This window comes from Diospyros lotus, chromosome 2 (genome assembly GCF_014633365.1).
Source record: "Diospyros lotus cultivar Yz01 chromosome 2, ASM1463336v1, whole genome shotgun sequence".
NCBI classification, from domain to species: domain Eukaryota; kingdom Viridiplantae; phylum Streptophyta; class Magnoliopsida; order Ericales; family Ebenaceae; genus Diospyros; species Diospyros lotus.
Genome location: NC_068339.1, coordinates 40,619,192 through 40,646,238, shown reverse-complemented (window position 1 = coordinate 40,646,238; position 27,047 = coordinate 40,619,192). Strand labels below are relative to the sequence as shown.

At 33.4% G+C, this 27,047-nt stretch overlaps 1 protein-coding gene across 1 annotated transcript; it reads left to right on the top strand.

Annotated features, from left to right (window-relative positions):
- Positions 1 to 14,909: 14,909 nt before the first annotated feature.
- LOC127795626 (uncharacterized) lies at positions 14,910 to 18,719 on the top strand. Its single transcript, XM_052327421.1, has 2 exons — positions 14,910 to 15,077; positions 15,725 to 18,719. Exon 2 carries the CDS (start codon positions 15,725 to 15,727, stop codon positions 18,491 to 18,493), a length of 2,769 nt encoding a protein of 922 aa, XP_052183381.1. The 5' UTR covers positions 14,910 to 15,077; the 3' UTR covers positions 18,494 to 18,719.
- Positions 18,720 to 27,047: the final 8,328 nt, after the last annotated feature.

Below are 27,047 nucleotides of genomic sequence, written 5' to 3'. Positions count from 1 at the left end.
TTGGTGGACCGATGTGGAATTCGGCACACTACAGTAACACACGCCGTCCCCTCTTTGGCGTGCAGTGTTTCCATTGCACAGCCCCCACCACTGCTGGACCAACAGGTCAACTCTGATACCATACTATCACAAGCAACCACCTTTTAAAAGATTACTGCTTAACCAAGACTAATATACCCAATAACAATTGTTGAATTTGGGTAAAGGCATACAAAAACTGTATAGGAAGAATACTGTGGCCCATCCCTTAGCGGGACAAGTTTTTAAGGATAATGGTAAAGACTAACAAAGTCTATTTTGGAAGTATTTCTATGTGTATTATTTTGCTTATTTGTACAACAATTTAAAATTTTAATCTTCAATGAAAGATGAGTAGGAAAATCTTTTAATTATTTTTAGCTCTCAATCATATGCCTTTTTTATAAAAAAAAATTTTATCATCTTAATCACGAGATTTAAAGCCGTACAATTGTTCGTTTATCATTACTTTTCTTAAGAAATTTGTCTATAAATTCTTAAGTATAATTTAAAAAATATCAACTAATTAGTAGTAAAATTCACATAGCTAGTACTAAATTTATAATTAATTAAAATTATGTATCACAAGTAACTAAGTTTTGATTATAACATTTAAAATGGTACATAATAAGTCACTATTTTCTCCTTTTAGTTATTTATTATTCTTCTACTAATTGATTCATATATCCTATATAGGGGGCAGTTTTTAAACATTTACAAACATTATACCTTATTTGCAGTTTTTTCAAACTTGGGGGAGGGGGCAATTTTGAAAAGTGTTACAAATCTTACATCAAAAATGCATTTATTTTTCCAAACTCAAGAGGGATAATTTTGAAAAAAATTACAAACCTTACGCCTAAAACGTAACGTGTTCTTCCTAATTAAACTTGGGAAGTTGCCCCTTACTCGTAGTATGTTTGGCTACGACTAAAAGATGCAGGGAAATCCAAGCTATGTGAGCAATAGGGAGTCCACAAAATTGACAAGAAATATTGCAGGCGCAACCCTCCAATTGACAATAAACTATGCGGGCACGCACTATAAGGAGCAAACATAATTAAGTTGGGAGTGTCTATAGGATTAATAGACAATAATACCATGATTTGGCAAGAGGACTACATAAATTAGCCTTTGCCTCTAAATGGAGGGTGGGGGAATGATTATTATGATCCAAAAGGGTCTTAGTTCCCACATAAGCATGCGCTAAGATTGTCAAAACTAGAAACCCAAGATTCAGGTTATAATATTTAAAAATTTTAAAAATTAATTTTGAACTAATTAAAATTAGACTTAAAAGGGGTTTAGGGAAAATTATCCGGCCTCGAGAGAGATTCAAGAAAACCAAAATGTGAATTTTGTTAAGAATTGAGGCCATGTAATTTGTTAAAAATTATAAATAGTGTAAAATTAGACAAAATTTAATCAAATTGGGTCGAGCTCAATATTCAACATCGTGGATGAGATTACAATGAACTTATGGGACTCAAGTTTGTCAAAAAATGATAAGTAGATTAAAAGTTATCTGATCTTAAAGTTAATTAAAAAGCATGATACAACCAACTTTAAACTTGAATAAAATTCAAACGAGTCAAGATTGAAATGAATCGAAAGATGGATGTCGAAGTACGCATACCAAGAACACAAAATGGGTATAATCAGATTTCTTAATTGACTAGATTTCTCAATTGACAGTTAGATTAGAAATAATCGAGCTCAAAAAATTGTAAAAAAAGTTGACTAGGGCATGACAAACAATTTGGTAAGCCATTTTGAGCAAAAATTTTCGCCAATGGTTACAATGGGATTAAACTGTTTCTGACATGCATAAGCAACATGAAAAGAACATGTTAGTATATTTAATGACAATTTTCAATAACAGATTAGTAAGATACAGAAGTTGAAGATTTTCAAAAAGATTAAAGAAAATCAAAAGAAAAATATCATAGAACTCACTGGGTTTAGGGTTTAAGGTTTAACGAAACCTAAACTTTAAACTCTAAATCTATTGGCCAATTCAAGGAATTGCCAATTTGATATTAACGATCTCTTGATTTTGTTCACAGTAGATTTGAGACTAAAATGGCTAGACAATTTGTTGAAAACAAAGGAAAACAAGCTACATTTGGCACAAATTTGTCAATAATTGGACCCACGCAACTTGCAAATACAAATTTGAAAATCAGATTTGCAATAGATGATAGGTGCAAAAAGGACAACATATATAGTTGTTGTTGGAAGTGACCCAAGGTGACGATGGAGATGTCAGACGATGATGAAGGTGACTGTTATGTGCTTGGGTTGCCAAAATCACATATAAAGGGTTAATTTTTCCTTCAATTTTGAGGCCACGGGCAAGAGATGAGGAGAAATAGAGAGGAAAAGGAGAGAATAACCATGGTTTTTAAGTCATCGAAGGAGATGAAGCGATAACATTGGGTTTAGTGTTTTCTGGATATTGTTTTGGTGGTAGGAAGTGATAGTAATGACCGGCGACGACCTAAGAGTGATTGCCAGGGGTTTCTTGTGGCTATAGTAACGATCAAGGTTAGCCAGAGAATCATTAATAGCACCGAGCTTAACAAAGAAGAAGAGGGAGGTGGGAGCTATTTCTAAAAATCTTTCTAGTTTCTAAGGTGACACTTTGACCCTAAAGTTTTAGATTATTGCATATGGACTCAAATTTTTTGTTTCATTAGTGACGAACTTTAGAGACAAAATATAATTTCTCTCTGTTAGAGATCGAATTGAGAAAAAATCGAATATTTGTAGTTTAGTAGTAGCGAAAGAAATTATAGATGGCATTAAAAATGAATTATTTTTGTTTCTTATTTAAAACACAAAATCTATCTCTGATTTTGTCACTATGTGTAAAAAAGCATAAAAAAACAGAATAATTTGTGTCTCTAATGCCAAAAATATTCCTTCCATTTTTTATTCTATCTTTAAATTTAAAACGTAGTTAGAAACGGAATTATTTCCTTCCTTGAGGAAGAAAAACAATTTTTTTTATTTAATAAAGATTAATACTTTTCCATCTCTTAAAATAGTTTAGAGACAGATTCTGAGATGGAAATTTTTCGTCTCTATGTGGCAAATTCAATTGAGAAATGGAAAAGAACAAAATATATATTCCCAAATGGGTTAGCCGCTCTCGCTTGTTTCTCTCTTTCTCGCATACTTTTTTTCTCTCTCCTACGTCTTCTTTTCTTCTTCTTATCTGCCATATGTCTCCCCTTCTTCTTTAGCCATAGTCGCCATCTGTCACCTTGCTCTTTTTTTCCTTTCATTTCACAGTCTCTTTTGTCTTCTCCAACCAACTGATTGCTGCCCCAAACGTTAGCGACCAGAGTTCTCACATTTAAGGTAAGCATTTAAAGTTTTTTAGAAAAAAAAATAATTTTCAAATCTAGTGAGATCTAACTATATGGGAACATTTTGATTTTTGTGTATGTGACTCACAGAACTAAAGGATTTCGATGATCAATTTTGATCGTCAATCTCCCATGGACAGTGGCCGACAAGTGGGGACGAAAATGGACAACATTTTTCTAAAAAAAAAATTATTATCATCATCATTAATTCTTCATGAAATGTTCTTAGCGAGTAGCTGTTTAAACCTCAGTTGGAAAGAAGGCCCGGGCTTAAGCACATCATGCGTTGTGCCTTCAACAATGATGATCTTTGCTAAAGCCCCATCTATTTCTCTTCATATCTAAACCTGCCCTATACTATCCACTTGGTAATTCACAAGCTCAAAACCCTAAATTTCTCTCTTTTCCTCAAAATGATCCACTTTTCCTTGAGCAAGGCCTACGAAATATCTGTAAGACCCAATAATTTCTTGAGGACTTAAGTGGAATTTTCCAAACTTTGGGGGCTAAAATGTAATTTCTCAAAGTTGTGGGTGACAAAATATAATTTTTTGGAACTTGAGGGCTTGAGGAAGAGTGCCAAAGTGTCAGAGAACGAAAGATGAAAAACCAAACATCAAATAACAGTGTGAAACCTACCATGGCCGTTAGCCGTAAAAATCACTTGCGGGAAGGCTATATCTCAACCGGTCGAGGCTTCCTAAGGCCATCATGGCATGGTCGTGATTGGCCAAAAGTGTGGCCGAAAATGGCTGTAAATAGCCGAAAAGGGATGAGGATTTTCATTATATTTTCAGTCATTCAATCCGGTATTTTTTTGGAGAAATCTGGAGAGTTTGATAAAGGGCTTTAGTTCTATAAGGTGTGAGAATCATTTCTAAAAATTTTAGAGTATTTTGGTGTCGGTTTCATGGGGTTTTGAGGTGTGGCCAGAAAAATGTGAGCTTCGCCGAAGATAGATTGTAAATGGCTTATTTGGGTTGCCTCAGCCGGTTATTTCTAGCCAAGGATGGTTCCATGGTGTTGAAAGTTTGATTAGGTCAAGAAGGAGGAGAAAATCCAAAGAAATCAAGTCGAACCAGGTCGTAGATGGTGAATGAACCAGTCGAAGAAGATGACTAGCTCGAGCGCATGAAAGCACGCGCCAGGCGCGTGTCAGGTAAGAAATAGGAAAAAAAAGGAAAAAATGTGAAAATTCTAAAAAAATTAGGAAATGTTGTTTTATTGATATTTCAAAAATTTTGGCTAGGAAATATACCCGGTCACATATTTCAAGGCAAGGCATGTATACCGAGGTAGCCTAATAAGCTTGAACAAGGTGAGTGATTTTTTCAAAAATTTATACGTGATATATTTTGCCTAAATTAAGCATGATTTTCATGAGGGTTGCTAAATTACATGCAATTTACATACATATTATCATATCTACACATGTTTTATTATATTGATAATTGAGATGTTTTCATTTGGCATGATATTGTTGGTATATCGATACTTGTGATAGGGAAATGTTACCCTCGTAGTGTAACTGCATTTTCCCAACGAGTTTTATCAGATACCACAAGAGTCCCCTGTGTCTGGGATGGATTTCTAAGGGTGAATGCTGGGGTGACTGCCTAGGGTTCCATGCTAGGGCTAGAATGCAAGTCAAAACTACACTAGGGTGTTTGTTTATTCATGTCCGTGCACCATACATTCATGAAACTTTTTTAAACCCTTACTTAAAAGATTTATTTTCTAACTTGGATTTTGTCCTTGGGATATTCAACATCCCAGGCAAGACAAATAGGCAAAGAGGTAAAGGAGTTGCTAAAGTCTGACCGTGCTGGTAGTCGTGTGATAGGTCCTATGCCGGGACTAGGATAAGTTGTTTAAGTTATTTTATGTTTTATATGTTGGATGAAATTTGTAATATTGTGGTTATTGATCGAGTTTGTATGGATTTACTCCATTTGAAATTATAATATTTCATTAGGTTTCGATTCTACTTCCACAAATGATTACTTATCATTCCTTAGTTTATCATTGGGAATGTTAAATGTGTATATGTTAAGGATTTTCAAATACGATGCTCGTGGCATTAAGAGATGGTTCTCGTATTGAGGAAATTGTGATGTATTTATAAAAATTTTTATATTGAAGAAATCATTTATGATGAAAGGAAAAGAAAATCCTAGTATAGTGACACACCTTTGGAAAAGTTGGGTGTTACAATTGGTATTAGAGTGAACCATACTTGAAAACTTAGGGATTATAGATTTCAAGACTTAGAATGTTCTTGGTTGAGGATAAGGTCTCAAGGAGAGACCTAAGCGATAGAATTTGTGACTATTGTACAATGTGCTGAGTGGGCTTGGGGATTTGGAAGTCTATGAGAAGGGACATGCGAGTAGGTTGTGCCTTGTACAATCGTATGGGTGTTGAGTTACATAGATCTTATCATATGCGCAGCGGAAATTAAAATTTACTTTGGAGGTATCCCGTTTTTCAGAAATTATGGTTTAATAAAACGAAGGCATAAACGAAAAATACCTCTTTGATGAAATCTTATTTCACCGTTAGATTTCCCGCCGTATAATCCTCCAAGTGTAGGATGCTGAGTTGGTCCACCCGAAATCACTTCTATTCAAGAATATCAAAGAGAGAAGATAAGTAGAAGAAATTTTTCACAAAAATTTCTAACTTACCTCTTGGATTCAAGAACACTTCTCCAAAATTCTCTCTACATTCAAGTGAATCAAGAAGACTCTTATGAGAGAAAATAAGAGTTTGGAGCTATTTATAGTTCAAATTAAAAACTATTCTTCATTAAATGGGTTGGGCTTCTCAAGCCCATTCCATTTAATGCAATTGGACCAAGCCCAATCCAATGGAATTTATTTGATCCAATAGTGCCATTGGGCCAAGCCTAATGTACTAGCAAAAGGCCCAACCCAATCTATGATTAAATAATTACATTCATAATATAATTATTTAATTATTCTTATTTATCCAATAAATAAATGCACTATAATTAGTAATTATAAAATTACTAATTTATTTATTTTTCTCTTTGAAAGTAATTTCTTTTTGGGTGGGACTTTCTGGGTCCACAAATAAATTGGCAACAAGAATAATCAACAATTAATTCTCGTAAATCATGAGTGACATCTAGCAATATATCATGATTACCCAATTTATTGTGAAGCGGGTATTGTGAACCTTTTACTACGTTACTATACAATACGGTCCTTCTATCATCCTATATCCCGACAAGATATGAGATCATGGTCAGTAGGTCGAATCTCTTAATCTTGTCATATGACCAAATCCAAAATCAATCTTGACAAATTATGACACAACCCGTATGGAACAAATTCCATCGTCATATTACCTCGGCCAAGGATTTATCGTCAAGTGATTACGGGATCGCATAGGATATCTTCCTCATAAATCTCGAGGTGATAGATTCCATGTCTAATGCACACATACCTCATGTATCACTGAATCAGGCACATAGATACGTATGATTATCCTTTGATTAGAACAACCACATGATATCGTTGATATCCTAATCCACCAATACATAGATATCCATGTCATCTCAGGTCTAAGGACTAGTTGTAAAATCGCAGCTAACATTAAATCATTGACCCGTGAGAAATAACCCATGTGATTTAATGTTAACAGTCCCGTTCAGTGAACTCGTTCTTGTAACGAGCACCCACTTATCTTCCTTCTATAGCTCATATAGAATGGCACGAGACTCACCAACCTTATCTTTCAGTATCTCATGCTGAGACAAGGAGGAAGACAATGTGCTGGCCTTTACGAGTTGCTATCATCCATGATAGGAATTCTATGGCCAGGAACATGTTTATAGTATAACAAATTGTGGATTATCCGTAACTCGTATTCTTAACACTTAAGAATGGTATCCACTTCTTATTATACTAATGGATATATGTTTTATAATTTAAACCATATTGCAATTTAAATAAAAACATAAACTTGCCATTTAAATAATATTTAAAGAATTACAAGATCGAGTCCCTTTGTGTCACTGGAACTGGTCTTTAGGGCTCATATCTAACAATGGGACCTGAATCATTATTGAGATTTAAGGTTTACATAGGTAAAGAATCCCTGGAGGTTCAATAATGATTGAGAATGGGGACTAATTAAACTAGTATGCCCAGTCAAAAACTCGAAGCATGAAGAGAACTTGAGGAGAAGGTCTTGGAAGATTAACTTAGGCTAATCGAGTCTCATAACTCATATAAGTGAGTTGAGGTTCTTGAGGTTGGGCTGTTTACAAGCTTATAGAAGATGGTTGGGAAGAACCAGGTAGCGTGATTTGATTGACTAAGGACATAGGATCTTTACAGATAAAACGATTTGGGGTTTCTGGGGAGTTTTCTTAAAAGGTTATTTTAATTAAGGGTCATTGAGAATCTAAGAATTCGTGGTAAATCTTTAGAATTTTTCAAAGAGGAAATTTAACCGGTCTTTAGGGAATAACATTGAGGAAACATAATTTGAATCTCTTAGGCTGTGAGAGCCATGCTAGATGTTGCCAATGGTCCTACAAGGATTGGAGTTTTTCTTGTAAGGCTTCAGTTTAGGATGGTTGTGTGGGGACTAGACCACCCATTGGGGAGCGAATCAAATCTGTCCTAGTATTGGAATAATAGAAACTTTGTTTGTTTTAACAATGAGATCATTTCCCAAATGAGAGGGAAAGAGAATAGTATCATTTAGCTAAGAGAGCATTTGTACTAGACTAGAAAGCTCAAGTGGCACTAGATTAGGGTACCATAGGTGACATAAGTACTACTACCTACCTACTCTGGTTAGTGGTATGGTTATGGATTATTGTCTCTGTGGTTATGTGAATGCGGAGATATGTATAACAAATAAAAAAAGAACGAGAATTTTGTGTGAAACAATCTGAACTCGATTGGAAGATATGTGAATCTTCTATATGCTTGAGAGAAATAGGTGATGGCAGATATACCAGGATGATAGGTCACAGTAGGAGAAACTATGCTCTTAATAGACTTGAATCCATTGGAGATCTAGAATTTCGATTTTGATTGGAATTCATGTATGGTGAGATTTTGGAAAAAAGACAATTAGTCTAGTTAACCTCAATGGGCGAATTGTGGGATGTATAGCTAGACAATCGTTAAAATCACGTTAGCAAGTTGTAAATATAAGAGCTTGTGAATATGTGGGTAGGCTTATGTGGTTAGTAGGAAAGTTAAGGTAATGGAAAAAAATACCTAGGTATATTTTTAAAAAAATTATTGGGTTTATTTCTTAATAAATGAGATTGAACTTACTGCCGATAGGTTGAGGTTATTGGTCGCTTAGCCATGTGTGGCTCGACTACAATTAATAAGGGTATGAGTTATCAGGCGTTGATTGAGGTGATAATTGGGAGTTAGTATCTTTTACCTCGAAATGATGAATTATTGACCAACTGCAAGAGGATGGGATATTTTCTAGGATTAATGTGCATTCGAGGGTAAGATAAAGGAATGAGATATTCCTAAAACAACATTTAAGTCGTGATATGGTAGATATAAGGATTTGATGTTGTCTTATGGTTTGGCCATTGCACCAATTGAATTTGTGGATCTAGTAAACCGGGTATTTAAAGTTTTATCTAGACAAATTTGTCTAATTGTAACATAGGGGTGTATTCCTCGAATAAAGTTGAGTATGGGAAACGTTTGAGGATTGTAATACTCAAGAGCCTAGAGAATGGTAGAATATATCGAGGATAAGTAATGAATGAAACAACACCAACTGAAAACCTTTTGGGCTGAATGTAGCCAAAGAACTCTAGGGTTAAACGTGGTTGAGTTGGGGAAGTTCAAGGATAGAAAACCCACTGAGAAGTTCTTGTAGGCCCATCAAGGTAAGTTGTTCTGATCCTTCCTATCACTTGATGTGGGATGTTACAGGTGGTATCAGAGCCGACCCCAGAGCCTTTGAGCGCAATGGTGGGGCAAACCTCAGCGAGGACGCTGAGTCCCTAAGGGGGGGTACGTGTAGGCACCTTAGGCGAATCTTATATCGGCCATGCAAATGGGGGAGATCCGAGACCAGTTGTAAGGTCGCATGATGAGGACGTCATGTGCTCAATGGGGGAGAATGTAATATCCCAAGAGCCCAGAGAAGGGTAGTATATATCGAGGATAAGTAAGGAAGGAAATAACACTGGCTGGATATCTTTTGGGTTAAATGTAGGCAAAGAACTCCGGGATTAAGCGTGTTTGAGATGGGAAAGTTCAAGAATGGGTGACCCCATGGGAAGTTCGCATAGGCCCATCAGGATAAGTTGTTCAGATCCTTCCTATCGCTCGATGTGGGATGTTACAAGGATAATGTTGTGAACTCTTAGGAAGTACCAATTGTATGCCAAATTCTTCAAATGTAAGTTTTGGCGATCTTGAATGGCATTTTCAGGAGCATCACGGAGGATTTTATGACTGAGATTTGCTTGCTAAGTCGTAACAACCGTAAAAGAAATGACGAGAACATGATATTCCATGTCGGTAAACATGAAATCTAAATTGATTGTCATACGTACCATGAGTTTGGGAGTTTAGAAAAAAATCATGTGTCCTGATAGGTTTTGGAGATGAATCAAAGTTTTGGAAAGTGGTTGGTCAAAACAAATATGGGTGACTTGAGGAAATGTAACTCCGAAAAGGATCGAGGATCCATGAGATTTGGAGATTAGGGCTGGTACTGAAAAAAATACAAGAAATGACAGAAGAAGGAACAATTGCGGCTCTTGGAGATGGGACAAAAGATTATAGCATGACAATAACACCATAAGTGTATGGCCTATAACAACGGATCTGAGCTTAGGGACCAAGGCAGATGTAATACCCGAGAATGATTTGAGGTCATAAATAATATTTGATGAAGGGCATAAATGGACTTTGTGGAAAATAAGACTATAGGGTACATTAACGCAACTTTGGACGATCGAATTAGTCAGAGGGAGTACCCTGGACCCTAGATAGCCAAGGAAAATGGTATAGTATCGACAAGTAATACGAGTTATGATTTTAGGCATCAAAAGAAGTTGGATCGGGAACGGTTCCCGGTACAGCTAAAAAAGGCAATTGTGATTTAGGCTGAAATACCGAATTATCGTACGGGGCATCCGGGAAGTCAATGGAACCCCGAGGAAGTTCATATTTGGCATATAGAGTAACCATTCAGTAGTTTTTGGAAGAAACAAAAGGGTTTGTAGCTAAAACGAAGATTCGGGCCTAAGTGTAATTTTTTCGAAATTGACAGAGGAAGATCGAAACGATATTTTTTCGGAATTTTAAAGAGAGTGTTTTGGGATATTTCAAAGGGTTATAAAGGTCTTTAAAGAGAAGTTCAGTTTTTGAGCCAGGGGAAAAATCGTAATTTTTGAGGTTGGGATAAAAGTGTAATTTACCTAAAAACTAGGGGCATTTGGGAGATTCAGGAAAAAGCTTCATAAATGACTTTAGAGATAATGATGAAGTCTCATGATGACGTTAGAGATAAGATGAAGGCTCATGATGACTTTAAGGATAAGATTTGTATAAGATTTGATTGGATAAGAAAAGATTTGATTTGGATAACAATGATTGTAGAAGATCTTACAAGATTTTGGAATGATTATATAAAAGATATTAGAAGATTTGGAATGATTATAGAAAATTTACAATGATTGTAGAGAATCTTAGAAGATTTTGGAATGATTACAAAAGATATTAGAAGATTTGAAATGATTATAGAAGATTTACAATGATTGCAAAGAATCTTAGAAGATTTTGGAATGATTACAAAAGATATTAGAAGATTTGGAATGATTATAGAAGATTTACAATGATTGCAAAGAATCTTAGAAGATTTTGGAATGATTGCAAAAGATATCAAAAGATTTGGAATGATTATAGAAAATATTAGAAGATTTGGAATGATTGGAAAAGATTTTGAAAGATTTAAAATAATTGCAGAATATATATTTCTTGGTGGCTAAGTTTCCTAAACATATAAATAGGGGCTCAAGGCTAAGAATTCTCTCATTTGAAGTTGTGATACATTTGTGCTAGACGAGAGTGCTTCGGGTTTAGTGGATAGAGGGTTTTTAAAGCATATGCGAGGCATCACACGCGTAGAGCACTTAGGCAGCGCGTGAGGACCTGTGAGGAGGTGGTTTGGTTAAAAGACTTGAGGAGTTGCACGAAAATTGAGGTTGGGCACAAGATTCGAGGTATTCTGAGTTTCGTTCAAGGTGAGTGTTCTACCGAAAAACTTGGTTTTAAGTTGTGAGTGGTTCTCCTCCAAAACTTGATTTATTGTGAGTGTTCTACCGAAAAACTTGGTTTTAAGTTGTGAGTGTTTGCCCCCAAAACTTGATTTATTGTGCTTGTTCTATCTGAACATATGGTGATTTCATTCAAAATGGTTTTGTGCATTAAAATGGTAACCGGTGACGGTTGGATTTATGAGGGAGGTTTGTCCCTAAACGTTTTGAACTGTGCATTGCATTTTATAAATATTGTTTATACGATGCATTGAATTGTGAATTGTGGCATTGTCTTGAGTTTTATGTGTACGCATGGAATGTCAGCCTCGGATGTTGTCTGGATAGTGTAGCCATAATTCTCCGAGGGCGTGACGGAATAATAGGGGTATATGATGCTGGTGTGCATGTCAGGATAGCCGCCTTGGTTTTCGTGCCAGATCGTTTGGTCAGGGAAGTTGCACTAGGACGACTAGGTGGTCCATACTATGTTGTTCATGTGGGATGTCAGCCTAAGATGTTGTCTGGATAGTGTAGCCGTAATTCTCCAAGGGCGTGACGGAATAATAAGGGTATCTGATGCCAGGTGTGCATGTCAGGATAGCCGCCTTGATTTCCGTGCTAGGCCGTTTGGCCAGGGAAGTTGCACTAGGACGACTAGGTGGTCCATGTGAAATTTTGGAGTTGGGTTTGTATGGTGGTTCCTGGATGCTTAAGGTGGGAACGTATTCTGGTGAGATGCGTTGGCAGCCCCATTTAAGCTAGAATCGCGTCGCGTTGTCGTGTCGTCGAGTCGGTGTGGTGGCATAGCTTTTAGAGAGATTGCTCTTTCCCCATGATAGGGTTAAGCGCGTGGGAATTCTCTTGAGCTAGGGCTTACCGGGTATATTGGTTTATTTCATGTCTTGCATTATTCATGAAAAATGTGTTTTGAACTCTCACTTAGATGATTCATCATCTAATTTGAACTTTGTCCCTGGAATATTCAAACGTTCCAGGTGAAGGTAGCGGTGCAAAAGGGAAATAAATCGTCGAGGAGTGACGGCGATTAGCGGATAGTTTACATTATGTCTTTTCAGTTATGTTATTTACTTTTGAAAATGTCATATAAACGTTGGTGCAACTTTATATATAAATAAAGTGGTTTCGGTTATGACCTGTTGAGGTTTCGATCTAGCTTCCGCATTTGTGTTGGTGAACCTGTCTTGGTTTATTAATGGTTCATAGTTGATATACTGAGAAGGTGTAACGGGATCTTTGGGGAATGGTTTTTGTGATGGATTTTTGTTTAAAAAAAAAATTTATCCCCGAAATCTTACGTTACGTTAACGTTCTCAAGAATTGGGGTGTTACAGCAGAGAACTGGTGATGGGCTCGTGACTATGACTGGAGCAGCATGGTTGACATATTTGGAGGACTGTTGGCTGGCTCGGGATAGAGTATGAGACTCCTAGGTTAGACCAATACAATAGATTGTGGAAACGGTCAGATTTATCTTACGTGCTTCTTTTTTCCTTCAATGCCATGTTTTGTGGTTGTCTAGTGGTTCCATTTGACTAGTTTCCCTCCTACACAGAGTCAACCGATCGGGAATTGACGGTTCCCTCCTTTCCTTAGGGTAATTTTGTGGTTTTTTTATGGCTTCAACCTAGCTAGATTCCATCATTCACTAGGGCTTCTCACCTAGTATCGTGGAATTTAACAGTTTGCTTCTCCTTCAAATTTCATCACAAAATAAGGGGCTATCTTTAGTAATGGGTGGTTTCCAGCTTAGCTTGTTCCCCTCAAGGCCATTCTATTGTTCTCTTTGGTCCTTTTCTTTTTGGGCTAGCTATTGTTGGTTTCCTTTGTAATCTATTCTCTTTCATCATTTTTGGTTTTCTACCTTGCATGTTTGAGGCATGCTCTATATTCATTTGTTGCTTCTTGTATTAGCTAGAGTGTTGTATTGTTTTTTTGTTCCGAGTGGGGAATGTCCTAACTTTTTGTTGTAGAAGCTTCTACGGTTTATTGTTTAATGAGTTTCTTATTTACAAAAAAAAAAAACTGAACAAAGGTTTGAGTCCCTTTTCATCAGTTTTGCATATACATGCTGTATGACTATATATACTCTTGGACAATAATGTATATCTTGTATCTACACTGAATTTCTATCATATTGTGTAGAAAGAAATTGTAATCTAGAAGTGAGAAGTTCCTCATTTAAAATTCGCTTCTATTCAAAAAATTGAAAATGAGTGAAGAATGACAATTTATGACTTGTTTACTTGTGGAGAATATTTTTTATTTTATTTTTATTTTCATGTTTTCATTTCTATAAAAAATGAGAAGAAAATAAAAAATACACTTACTTTTGTTAAATAATTAGGGGCTATAAACCTGGGCACGAACGAGCATTGTGAATCTATAAACGGAGGAGATGAAGGGAGGAAGGGTGTGAGAAAAAAGAGAAGCAAAAGAGAAAAAATTGCTGTTGACATGATTCAAAGTGGGGCTTAAATTAAAAAAAATAACATGTTTTTCATAAAAAATAAATGAAAAATAATGAAAATTTTATTCAAGGAAAAGAACAAAGAACATATTTAAGATGCTTTAGTTTAATACAATTTTAAAACAAAAATTTTGTTTTCTATTCTTCCATTTAGGAAAAAACTTATTTTGCATATAATTTTTAATTTTCTATTGATATAGAGATTTTTTTTTTGTCTCTTTTCTTAATTAAATGTATAACTATTAATTGCAGAAATGTGAATGCTTTACTTATAAATGGAGGAAAAAGAAATAATAAACTCGTTAAATTAAACTTACATGTGACTTATTTTTAATTAATTTCAAATTTAAGTGATAAATAATTAAAAATATAACATATTTAAGCGAAAAGTTATGCCATATATTCAATTTTTTAAAGAGTAAATTATAATTAGCAACTCTAAAATTCACTCATTTCATTGTAAATTTTCGAGTTTTAAAAATTAAGTTAACCCTTGATTCATTAAATTAATGTTAAATAAATATGGGTAAGCATATAAAATTTTAAAGATAGCCAGAGTAATTAAATTTAATGATAAAAGATTGTTTGTCACAACTTTTAATTAATAAGATAGGCAATATAATTTTTATCTATCTATTATAAAAGCAAGGCGTTTCATCTTCACGCGTTCTTATGAGCGTGGGACCAAAGTTGGCAGCGAAGACGCACAAAAATCGCTCTACTGTCACTTTCCTTCACGGTCACTCCAGCTCCCTTCGAGGTCGAGAGCGCTTGACTCCAGCTTCTCTCTCTCTCTCTCTTTCTCTCTCTCTCACATCTGTGTTGTTCTTGCTCAGTCGGTGAAATCACCAACGAAATGTAGAGAGCTGTATGCCAAAAATGCTCGGAGACCAACTCAAGCTTTCAGGTTAGTGTCCTTTTGCGACTCAAGTCAATCTAGTCTTGAATCTGAACCCAATTCAATTTCTCTTCTTTACCGATCTTTCCCTTCCCCTTACTGAATGAAATTGATGTTAATTAATATCTTGTGGGGCATTGCCAAAAGTTGCGAAGGTAGATTCCCATTTGTGTGAAAATCATCTGGTCCTCTTTTAATTTGATTGGCGAGGTTGAGGATTTGCAGCCATGAAGATTGACCGCCTGTTGATTTCTGGGTGGAATTTGTTTGGGTTTTTTATTTTATTGTGTATTAGCTTCTCGGATTCATACTATGTTGATGTAGATTTTGAGCCTAGAAATCACCATCGTATGGTTTACAAGTATGATCGGATGGATGAGGTGAGGAAAGAATGTGCCTCTGTTTTAGCTTCTGCTTCTGAGTTAAAGCCAGATGACAATAGGATGTATGGAATTAAAGAAGAGCTATCTTTTGTTAATGGAGATTGGTGGCAGGATGCCAATGGGGTGCCATTGATGCCATTTGATGACAGAGGTGTCTCAAAGGCTTCATCGGATTATCTCCAATCTCCATTAAACTTGGTTTCCTTTTGGATTATGGATGTTGATCGTGCTCATCGATCTAAGAAATCGGTTGGTGTCATTGGGATTATGCAGATGGGGATATCCCTAGAGGGCTTGTTTGTGGATAAACCATATCAGGGGACTCCTCATTTTGACATATGGCCCGGGCATTCTCAGCTTTCTTTTCATTTCCAAGGAATTTACACTGAATCGAAAGATCACTCTGGGGAAAGAGTAATGTGTTTGCTCGGGACTACAATGTTACCCTCTCGACAGCCTGACTCTGCTGATCCATGGGAATGGGTGAAAGAGTCTGGTTACAACAATCAGCCTCCTCTTTCAGAAGATGATCAGATTTTGCTTATTCTTCACTACCCAAAGATATTCACCTTGACGAATAGAGCAATACGAGGAAGCATGAGGAGCTTAAACCAGAAAACAAATCTTAAGTATTTTGATGAAGTTCACCTTTCTTCCTGGTTGGGAACTTCTGCAAATTATGAATTTGGGTCTGGAAAGATTGTTTCCAAGGCATGCAGCCAGCATCCATCTGAAGATCCCTTCGCTAGAGCTGGCATTGATATTTATAAGGGGCTTGACTTTTGTTTGATTCTTGAGCGGTTTACTCATGGAGAAGCCATGACTGTTGTGCCAAACTGGAGATGTAATGGAACTGATGAATTTTGTAGCAAGTTGGGTCCATATATGTCAGATAAGGAGATTAGAGCCACAGATGGAGGTTTTAATGATGTAAAGCTTGTCCTGCAAGATGTTCGATGTGAGAGTGGAACTTCCAGAGAGAATGCCGGGTTTTCAAGGGTTTCAGCAGTTTTTAGAGTTGTTCCTCCATTTGAGAATCCATTCAATGCTGCGCAGAGGACTGGCCTCAATAACATGACACTTTCTGCAGAGGGGATATGGAATTTTTCCAGCGGCTTGCTTTGCATGGTTGGCTGCCTTGGATTTGTTGATGCAGAACATAATGGTTGTAATTCTCGGATCTCTCTGTTTGTGCCTCTCTTATTTTCTATAAAGCAACGGAGCATAGCTAGGGGGACTATATCAAGCATTGACAAAAGCACAAGATCATACTTCCCTTTATCATTTGAAAAGCTGATGCAACCTGCAGAGCTGTGGGATCAATACACTGCTGCCCATCCATATTATATGTACTCAAAAATTGATAGGGCTGGTGCAATCCTAGAGAAGGATGAGCCATTCAACTTTGGGACTGTCATCAAGAAATCATTACTGAAATTTCCCAAACTTGATGACAAGGAGGCATTTCCAGTCAGTCTTTCTTATCTTGCAGAAGATCTCACCCTCCAAATCGCTGCAATACCCGATCCTATTCCTGATTCACGTCCCCCTAGAACTGTTATCCAGATGGAGATTATCTCAATTGGGCCCTTGTTTGGCCGCTACTTTCCTTTTAGAAATGGTACAACCTCAGATGAGGATACTCCTTACCATGGTAAAGCTCAATATACAGAAAAACAGCTTCTCCTGAATGTATCAGCTCAACTTTCCCTTACAGGAAAACCCTACAACAATTTCTCAGTTCTTTTCCTGGAAGGCCTTTATGATCAACATGTCGGAAAGATGTATCTAGCTGGTTGCAGGGATGTCCGAGCCTCGTGGAAGATCTTATATGAGAGCATGGACCTGGAAGCTGGGCTAGATTGTTTAGTTGAAGTGGTTGTTTCTTACCCACCCACAACAGCTCGATGGTTAATGAGTCCAACGGTTTGGATCTCCATATCTAGCGGAAGGACTGAAGATGACCCACTTTATTTTAGGTCAGTAAAGCTCCAAAGTTTCCCTCTTCTGTACAGGAAACAACGGGAAGACATTCTTGATCGCAGAGGGGTTGAGGGAATCCTACGCATTCTGACACTTTCAGTCACAATTGCTTGTATTTTGAGCCAACTTTTTTACATAAGGGACAACTTGGACTCTGTCCCTTACACATCTCTTGTCATGTTAGGGGTTCAAGCTCTGGGGTATAGTCTTGCGCTCGTCACAGGTGCAGAAACTATCTTCAGAAGGCTGGCTTCCGAGGCTCATGAAAGGCCATCTTATGATCTTGAGGAGAGTCAGTGGCTTGGAGTAATTGATTACACTGTGAAGCTTCTTGTACTAGTTTCATTTTCACTAACTCTAAGGCTTTGTCAGAAGGTCTGGAAATCCCGAACCAGATTGCTCACACAGATCCCGCATGAACCTCATCGTGTCCCAAGTGACAGGCGGGTGCTTCTTATAACCTTGTGCGTACATGTGATTGGGTATTTTGTTGTTCTCATTATTCACTCTGCGAACACAAGGGAGAGGCCACTTCATGCACAGAAATATGTCGATTCTGTGGGAAACGCAAGAATACTGAGGCAATGGCAGACGCAATTAGAGGAGTATGTGGGTCTCATTCATGATTTCTTTCTGCTGCCTCAAATTATAGGCAACTTGATGTGGCAGATCAATTGTAAACCACTCAGAAGATCATACTTTGTTGGGATAACCGCAGTAAGAGTTCTCCCTCATGTTTACGACTACATGAGATCCCCAATTTCGAATCCCTACTTCTCGGAGGAATATGAGTTTGTGAATCCGCGCTTTGACTTCTACTCCAATTTTGGAGACATCGCGATACCTGCAACAGCCATTGTTCTTGCGACTGTTGTCTATATTCAGCAGAGGTGGAATTATGATAAGCTCCAACAAACTCTAACATTCGGGCAGTTCATGCTTCTGCCATCCGGTTCACGGGTTTATGAAAGATTGCCTTCAAAGTCATTTGAAGCAGAACTTACCTCTGTTGGCAATGGCGGTAGAGCACACAATGGGGATGATGAGCCTGATGACTGAATGAAGTCCCAGCAGTAAACTATTAACACAATGACCTTCCTTGTTTTTAAAGTCTTACTTGGTGTCCTATTATTAGTGGTTTACTGTGAAACTCTGAGCTGTTCCTAGGAAGAACGATCTCAAACAGTTGTTGTTCTGCCATCATATACTGTTTCTAGACCTTGAGATTTGAGTTAGATAAATACAGTTTTTTAGCCATCAATGAGAAGTTAAAATCATTATTTTCTGGGAGTGCATTTTGTAAATTTACTGGCTGCTCGGAATAGCCCACAGATCCTGAGTTAGCACCGAATACAAGGTTTTCATAATTGTTTATAGTTGCTTCTATGATGCCTTGTTGTTGTTATTATTCAAATATTATTATGGGCCGAGCTTGAAAAATTAAATTCAGGGCCCATTCCGGGATGGGCCAGATTCACGTCGTCTCGGTTGGGCCAGAATATGCCATGGGCCCATAGACAAGTTTATTTTTTTATCTTACCTTCTTCCCTCTCTCAACCATCGCACTAGTATTTATTAATTAAAATATAAATTAAAAAATATAATATATGAAAAACATGTCAATTTTTTATTATTTTTAATGTGTTTGTTAAATTTATATAGCGACTTTTAAAAATAAGTTATGTGATTTCTTATTTGATATTTTTCAAATATACTTATCTCTTTCTCCTTTCAGATAAAATATTTTGGATCTTACAGATAAGAAAAAATGACGCATATATTCTCTAGTGTATTTTAAAAAATTTAATAAACTGTTTGATAAAAAATTTAAAATATTTTTCAGTTTTATCTTAATTATTCCATATCTTGATTCGAAAAGTATTTTAACTTTATCTTGATACAAATTTATCTTACTTATTTTAGTAAATGCTATTAAGTGAATTAGCTAATTGCTTGGGGCACGTTTAATAGAACTTTTGTTTTCTGTTTTATCTTTAGTTTTTATTATTTAAAAGCAAACTCAAAAAATAATTTTTGATTGCTTATTTTTATTTTAAAGATTTTAAAAATTTAAAGATGTTCCTAATATATGAAACTCCGGAGGATTGTTAGTGTACATGACTATAAGCAATATGTTCGATTATTATAAAAGAATTTTATATATGTAACCAGCAAATAACAAATAAATTTTAATAAAAATGAGAATAGGAATGAAATGAAATAATTATTTCATTCCATTGCTATGTTTGCTGTGAATAAGAATGGAATGACCATTTTACTCAATTGTTATATTTGGTATGTTTTGATTTTAATATATAAAAAGTAAAATTATTTTTCTTCTTTAACTAAAAAAATTGAATAAAAATATAATTTTATTTAATTATCAAAAAATTAATTAATGAAAAATTAATAAATAATATTCAAGCAACATTTAAAATACAACAAATATTAATTTAAAATATAGATGTATTAATTTATTACAACTTCTTAAATTAATTTTTTATATTTTTAATACCTAAAAAATAGTTTTATCCCTTAATTCAAAATATAGAGTTTGTTTATTTACGAAGGAAGATATGAATATTATTTCTCTTAGGGAATTGAAAGTGGAGGTGTGATTAAGATAGGGATGGATATTGAAAATAAAAAAAAAAAGAAAAAGAAAAATACTATTGATACATCATGGTGTATAATTTGGGTTAGTGTTTCAATATCTAAAATGCCCTCACTCAAAGCGCAATGAGGGCGCTGAGGTATAGTGAGTCGTAATGAGGCGAGAAATATTTATATTTATATATATTATGTAGTTTAAGATATAAATAAATAATGTATAAGTAGCGTGACTTAAGAAAAAAAAGAGATCATGTTGTGGAGGGGTGACTCAGCCTCAGGAAGGACAAATAACTCAAGCTTGGGGTATGTTCGTGAAAAATTTAAATCCCAATTGAAGAAGGAAAGGAAGAAGAAGCATGCCTTTGAAAGAGTGAAAAAGGGTTTAAGTGCAAAAGGTTCAATTATCACTGATCCAACTTGATAGTCTAACCTCTAAATATTCTATGATTATGTTATTAGATTAGCCTTATGATTGTTTTTTTCCTTTCTAGTTTGTTTCAGTTGCTTCTAGACGCTTTGTAGTGTTTTGAAAATATATTTTTATTTATAAAAAAAAGAAATTAGTAGGAAGACATCTAAGTTAATATTATATGGGTAATAATCATGTGTATAGATATATAAATTCTAAAAAATCTTTAAATAAAAAGGTAAATTTAATTTATGATTTACCCTAAATAAAATGATATGCTACTATTTAAATATTTATGATTACAAATTGGGAATAGCCGGGCAAGTTGACAGTGACTTATAATTGCTTAAGACCTTCTCGTGTTATTTTATTTTATTTTTGTCGTGCCTTATATGTTATATTAGTTCCACTTTTCAAAAAAAAATTTTATGTAGAAGTTGTTGATCGCGTGGGGGAAACAATTAAGGTGTGTTTGATGGCATAAAAATTTTATGAAAAATGTAACATAAGAGGAATTAAATTTTATTTTTATTGTTTGACACATAATATTTTTGATAGAATTCAATTTTATGGTACAACTATTTAAAATATGTTTTAACTTATTTTTTTTATAAAAAATAATTTTAAAATATAATATTTTTTTTTCTAATTAAATACAATCAAACACACCTTAATAAATAAAATAGCAATTGGTGACCACAGCATGCATGAGAAGGCTTAAATTTTTAGTTGACAATTGGTTAAGCAGTTGCTGTCTACAATCATTTTCTTTTTGAAGAAGGCAAACTAAGATAATATATCCAAAGCCCTAATTATTGAAGGGGACCAGACTTCTGTAGTGTTTTATGTACAGATTATGAGCCTTAAATCTTAATTATGGTGCCAATGAAGTACTCAAATAAATGACAAGTGAAGTTGACGCTTACTAGCATAGTTCGATTGAATTCACGCAGGTAGGTCATAAATTTAATTATTGTCTTGTGTAGTGAGATAAATCCTCATATTTGTGATTTATTTTCTCTGTTAAAATTGAGGACAGGAACAGCAAGGACAGTGATCGCAAGTAAAGTTAAAATTTGTCCTTATTTAATTGATTATTAAATTTATCCTATTTTATATTACTAAACTTGTCTTATTTACTAAATTTTGTTTTAATAACACCACCTCAATATTAAAATAAAAATAACGTTTGAGAAATTGACTTGTGGTGGAGTAGTTAAGTTAGCTAGGTGCCACAAACTCTAGTTATATATATAAATATATTATTTGGAGTATTATTTTAAATTGAGTAAATTATCAAAAAAATACTAAATTCATGGCTTTGTTTCAATTTTATAAGGAATATTTGGTCAATTTTCCCAAATAATATATCGAACTTTGTATTTAGTTTCAATTTGATAATAAATTTTTTACTTTTTTAATAATATACCAAAATATATATTTAGTTTTAATTTTATAATCGAGTAAATTCTTTTCACATTAATTCTTTGTGATTTAGGTCATGTGCAGAGAGACTTTAAGTAATTTAAAATTTTCTCTGATCAGTACCTCTAATTTATTATTTAACTTAATTAAGATTTAATTAACTTAATTTATATAAATTAAAATTTAATTAGTATAATTGGTAATGGAGAGATGTCTAAAAAAAAAAAAATAGGCATACAAATTTTTAAACCACAACACGGCCTTAGTAAAATGATTGAAACTACAAGAGGACTAATTGTTTCGACCTTTCTAAAATGTTTCCATTTTTAAAATGTCGAAAAGCATTTTTACAATTTTAAAATATTTTAGTGGCCATTTTGTAATATAAAAAAATATAAAAAATACGTATTTATTTTAAACTCATTTCCATCCATGAATAGAGATGAAATTTTTTTCATCTCTTAACTCAAATTTTTTAATTTTTTCTAGAATTTGTTTGTATGTATTATGGAATTTATATTTATTTTTAGATTGAATAATTATTTTTTTATAATTTTTTATATTAAAAATTATATTTATAAAAAGATTCCTCTATTTTTTAATTTAATGTTTCCATTTATTACCTTTTTAAAAAAAAACATTTTCCTATTTTCGTTTTGTATCATATCCGTTTTCTGTTTCCTTTTCCATTTTTGTTTAGTATCCATTTTATCTATTTTGTGATAGATTTTATCCATTTTCGTTTAGTATATTATTAACAAATTAAAAATTCATTAGTTATAATATTACAACTAAATACAAAGTTTGGTATATTATTAAAAAAATAAAAGGTCATTATGAAATTGAAACAATGCCAGGAGTTTAACAATTTTTTGTTAATTACCCTTTAAATTTTCTATCTTTTGAGTTATTAAAATTGTCATTTTTTTTTTTAAATTAAGACGATTATATACATGTAAAAATGATTCTCTTTTAATTTTTGTGAAGCAGTGAGCCTTATACATCAGAATTAGGATTAACTGATTAAAAATGAGTTTCAAAATTGGCTAATTAGTTTTAGTTAATTGGTTCGACTCATTTGATGTATAAAATTATGGATTTTTTATTTGAAGTTAACTCTAATATTTTTCATTTTTAATTGGATAAATCCAATTAACCAAAATCTATGATTACTTTGCAAAAAATACTATCAAGTTTTACTTTATTTACAAGATTGCCACTATTATAAACCCAAGTCTAAAATCTATCACAATAATCCCCCACACAAAAATGTTTTGAATTCCTATTAAATTTTCATAATAATTGTTTATTGTATAATTGCACTTATACTTTATACACTACAAGAAAAAAAGAATTTAGCGATGAAAAAATTCGTCGCTAAAATATTAAAATTTGTTGCTAAAAAATTTAGTGATAGATTTAGTGACGGGATTTAGCGATGGCACAAATTAGCGACGAAAATTTTTATCGCTGATTAAAAAATAAAAAATATTTAAAAAATTAAATATTATTTTAGCGACGAAAAACGTTTTGTCTCTAAATAGCGATGGAAACTTTCCGTTGCTAATACACAATAAAAATTAGAATATTAAAAAAATTAAAATAAATTAAAATTAGCGATGGAACAATTACGTCACTAATTAGCGACGGAACTATTTTCGTCACTGACTTTAATTAAAAAAATAAATAATAGCCCGCGTTGGAAGGATAAGCGCGCACCCTGCTTTGCGGGCACTAGGTGGCGCCGCCTTGAGTAGTGCTGGGATAATCTGCCAACGCACTCCTTTCTTCCCTTCATCAGTTTCGATCCCTGATCCCCCGTGTGCGCACGCGCGACCGTCCAAGCTAGGAGTCTCCTTAATATATACACTACACATATTAACTATATACTATACTTAGTTGTCAGCCATTTTAATTTTATTTTAAATTAAGATTTTAAATTTTAAATCTTTTAAATTCATAAATTAATACTTAAAAAATAAATGTTATAAATTTTAACTCAACTAATGTACCACTTAAATGTTCTAAGTAATTAATATCTTAAATATTTAAGTTTTATTTGATTAAAAATTAGTTTAATACATATTTGTTATTATAAATTTTACAATATCATATCAATTTACATATTTTTGGTTTGTAAATAAAATACATACAATATGCATTTAATACATTTTAATATTTGTTTAATACATAATTAATAAATTTTATTTTTTTAATTTATTTTTTTCTTTTTTAGTAATTGGCTAAATTTTTTAATTATTAATTTAATTTTTTTAATTATTTAACAACAAAATATTTCGTCGCTAAATATATTTAATTTAAATTTAATTTTTTATTATTTATTTAATCTTTTTTATTAATTAGCGATGAAATATTTTGTGGCTAAATATATTTAATTTAATTAAATAAAAAATATAAAATTTAGCGACGGGATAACCCTGTTGCTAAAAAATAAAAATAAATTAAATTAAAAATTAAAATTTAGTGATGGGATCACACTCGTTGCTAAAAAATAAAAATAAATTAAATAAAAAATGCTAAATTTAGCGATGGGATAATTCTCGTCGCTAAAAAATAAAAAAATAAAATAAAATAAAAAATTTAGTAACGGGATAGCTCCCGTCGCTAAAAAATAAAAATAAATTAAATAGAAAAATAAAATTTAGTGACAAGGTCACACCCGTCGCTAAAAAATAAAAATAAATTAAATAAAAAATACAAAATTTAGTGACAGGATAACACCTGTCGTTAAAAAATAAAAATAAATTAAATAAAAAAAGCCAAATTTAGCGACAAGATAACCCCGTTGCTAAAAAATAAAAATAAATTAAAAAATTAATTTAAGATTATTTAGCGACAGAATATTCCATCGCTAAATTTGAAATTTTAATAAAAATATTAAAAATTATTTAGTGACAAAATTTTTCATCTCTAATTCATCGTTAAATAATAAAAAAATGAAAAAGTTTGGCAACATAATTTTTTGTCGCAAATCCATCGCTAAAATTTAGCGACGGAATATCCATCATTGAGACGTCTCTATTTAGCGACAGAAAAAGTCCATTACTAAATCCGTTACTAAATTACTGATTTTTTTTGTAGTGATATGGTTTACATCATCTATACAAACACTCTCTTGGAGTTGAGATCTACTGTTCCATCCCCAGTCTCTTTTGTCCAATCAAATTAAATCACCTTACCAAATTAATAAACAGTGATGTGTATTAATAACGACAGAAAACTTAATATTCTTCTTTTAAATTTTATTATGTAAATAACAGGAAAAAATCTCTCTTTTTTAGATGAATTTTTCTAGACAGAATACTTCTAGCCATGAGATGGCCTAATTTGATTGGAGAGACAATAGAGGAGATAGGGGATGGGACAACAAATCTCAGCTCCACCCTCTTGTGGTTAAGAAATGACTGTCAAGTTTTCTTCCTTCCTGATTTTGTCTTCCTTCTTTATTTTCGATGAGGGGTTTCATCGGGAACAATGGGTGTTGAAATCAATTAATTTTTGGCAATGAACCATCATTAGGGTTGGCAATGGTTTGGTTTGGTTTCGGTTTTTGCCAAAATCATAATCAAAGCAAACTTAAACTACTAAAACCGAAACCAAACCATTACCCATTTGGTTTTGAAAATTAAAAATCGTAACCAAACCATTCGGTTTCAATTCGATTTTGGTTTTAATCATGGTTTTTTTAATTTAATCTATACCAACAAACAAAGACAAATAACATTCATAAATTTTTTTGATAATTTCACAACAAACAAAGATATATTCTAATAAAGTTACCTTATTCTTGCATAAAGTTATAAAACTTCTTGGATATAAAATCACATCTCAAAACCTACAATCGTTAAGATCAATAAATTAATATCTGCATAATTAAGTTGTAATTTAAACTACAAAAATTTAGCTACGAAAGTTAATACCTTCATCAACAACATTAATATCTTCTTCGTAAATTGATGCATATCCATCTAAAATAAATGAGCCAACTCCATCTAACAAAAATATAAATATAAAAAATAAATTAATATAAAAATGTTAAAGTCTTAACAATAAAAAAATAACTAGTAAATGAAATAAATTCACCTTTTTCCACTTCATTTGACAACCAACTTTGGGCACACATCAATGCTTCTATTGTCTTTGAATGAAGTCGATTACGATGAGGACTCACTAGTCTCCCACTAGAACTGAATGCCGACTTCGAAGCAACAGTAGATACATGAATAACTAATATATCTCTTGCAATAGTTTGCAAGGTAGGATACTTCACCCCATTCACTTTCTATCAAAGTAAAATATCAAACTGATCATTATCAACTATAACATCTTTATCCAAGTAAAGGTTCAATTCAGTTTTGAAACTAGTAACTTTAGTAGTTTTCCTCTTTTTTAGAAAAGATTGATATTCATCATCAAAAGAAATGAAATTTTCTCTTGGAGTGACACTGACACTCCCATCCAATGTACATTCTTGGTTATTCACATCATTCACTTTGTTCTTTTTAATGTAATATTCCTTCATCAAATCATAACAAAGGTACTTGATGCTACTAATTTGTTCATCATAGTCATAAGAATAGATCTTAGGAGAGTAAAAGTCAAGAAAAGTCATCTTATACCTAGGATCTAACACTACAGCAACACCCATCAACTTATGAATCACATTCCAATATGCATTAAACTTATCTAACATGCTTTTTGCCATTGTACTAATCACTTCATTAGGAGACTTGACCCACTCATTCAATGTCAACTTAACCTTACAAATTATTGGAAAGTACATATTAGTAGTTGGATATTTTGTCCCAGAAAACAATTCAGTTATATTATAAAACATCTCTAATCTATCATAAACATCCTTTGCAGTTTCCCAATCCTTGTCACTTGGCACATACTTATACTGTGATTCAAACAATTTAAGTCGAGGAAATACAGACTTGTAAACCAAAGTAGTTTTAAGCATCAAATAAGTAGAGTTCCATCTAGTAGGACAATCCAAACCCAACCTTTTAGCATAAGGCACTTTCATTTGTCGACAAACGTCCTCAAACTTTTCTATTCTTTTTGGAGATGCTGTCCAAAAAACTACACTTTCCCTCACATTATCAATGGCATGCTTAATCACATCTAAACCAATCTTAACAA

Bases quoted from the DNA above. Each gene is read 5' to 3' on its own strand.
- LOC127795626 (XM_052327421.1), top strand. From the start codon at position 15,725: ATGGGGATATCCCTAGAGGGCTTGTTTGTGGATAAACCATATCAGGGG.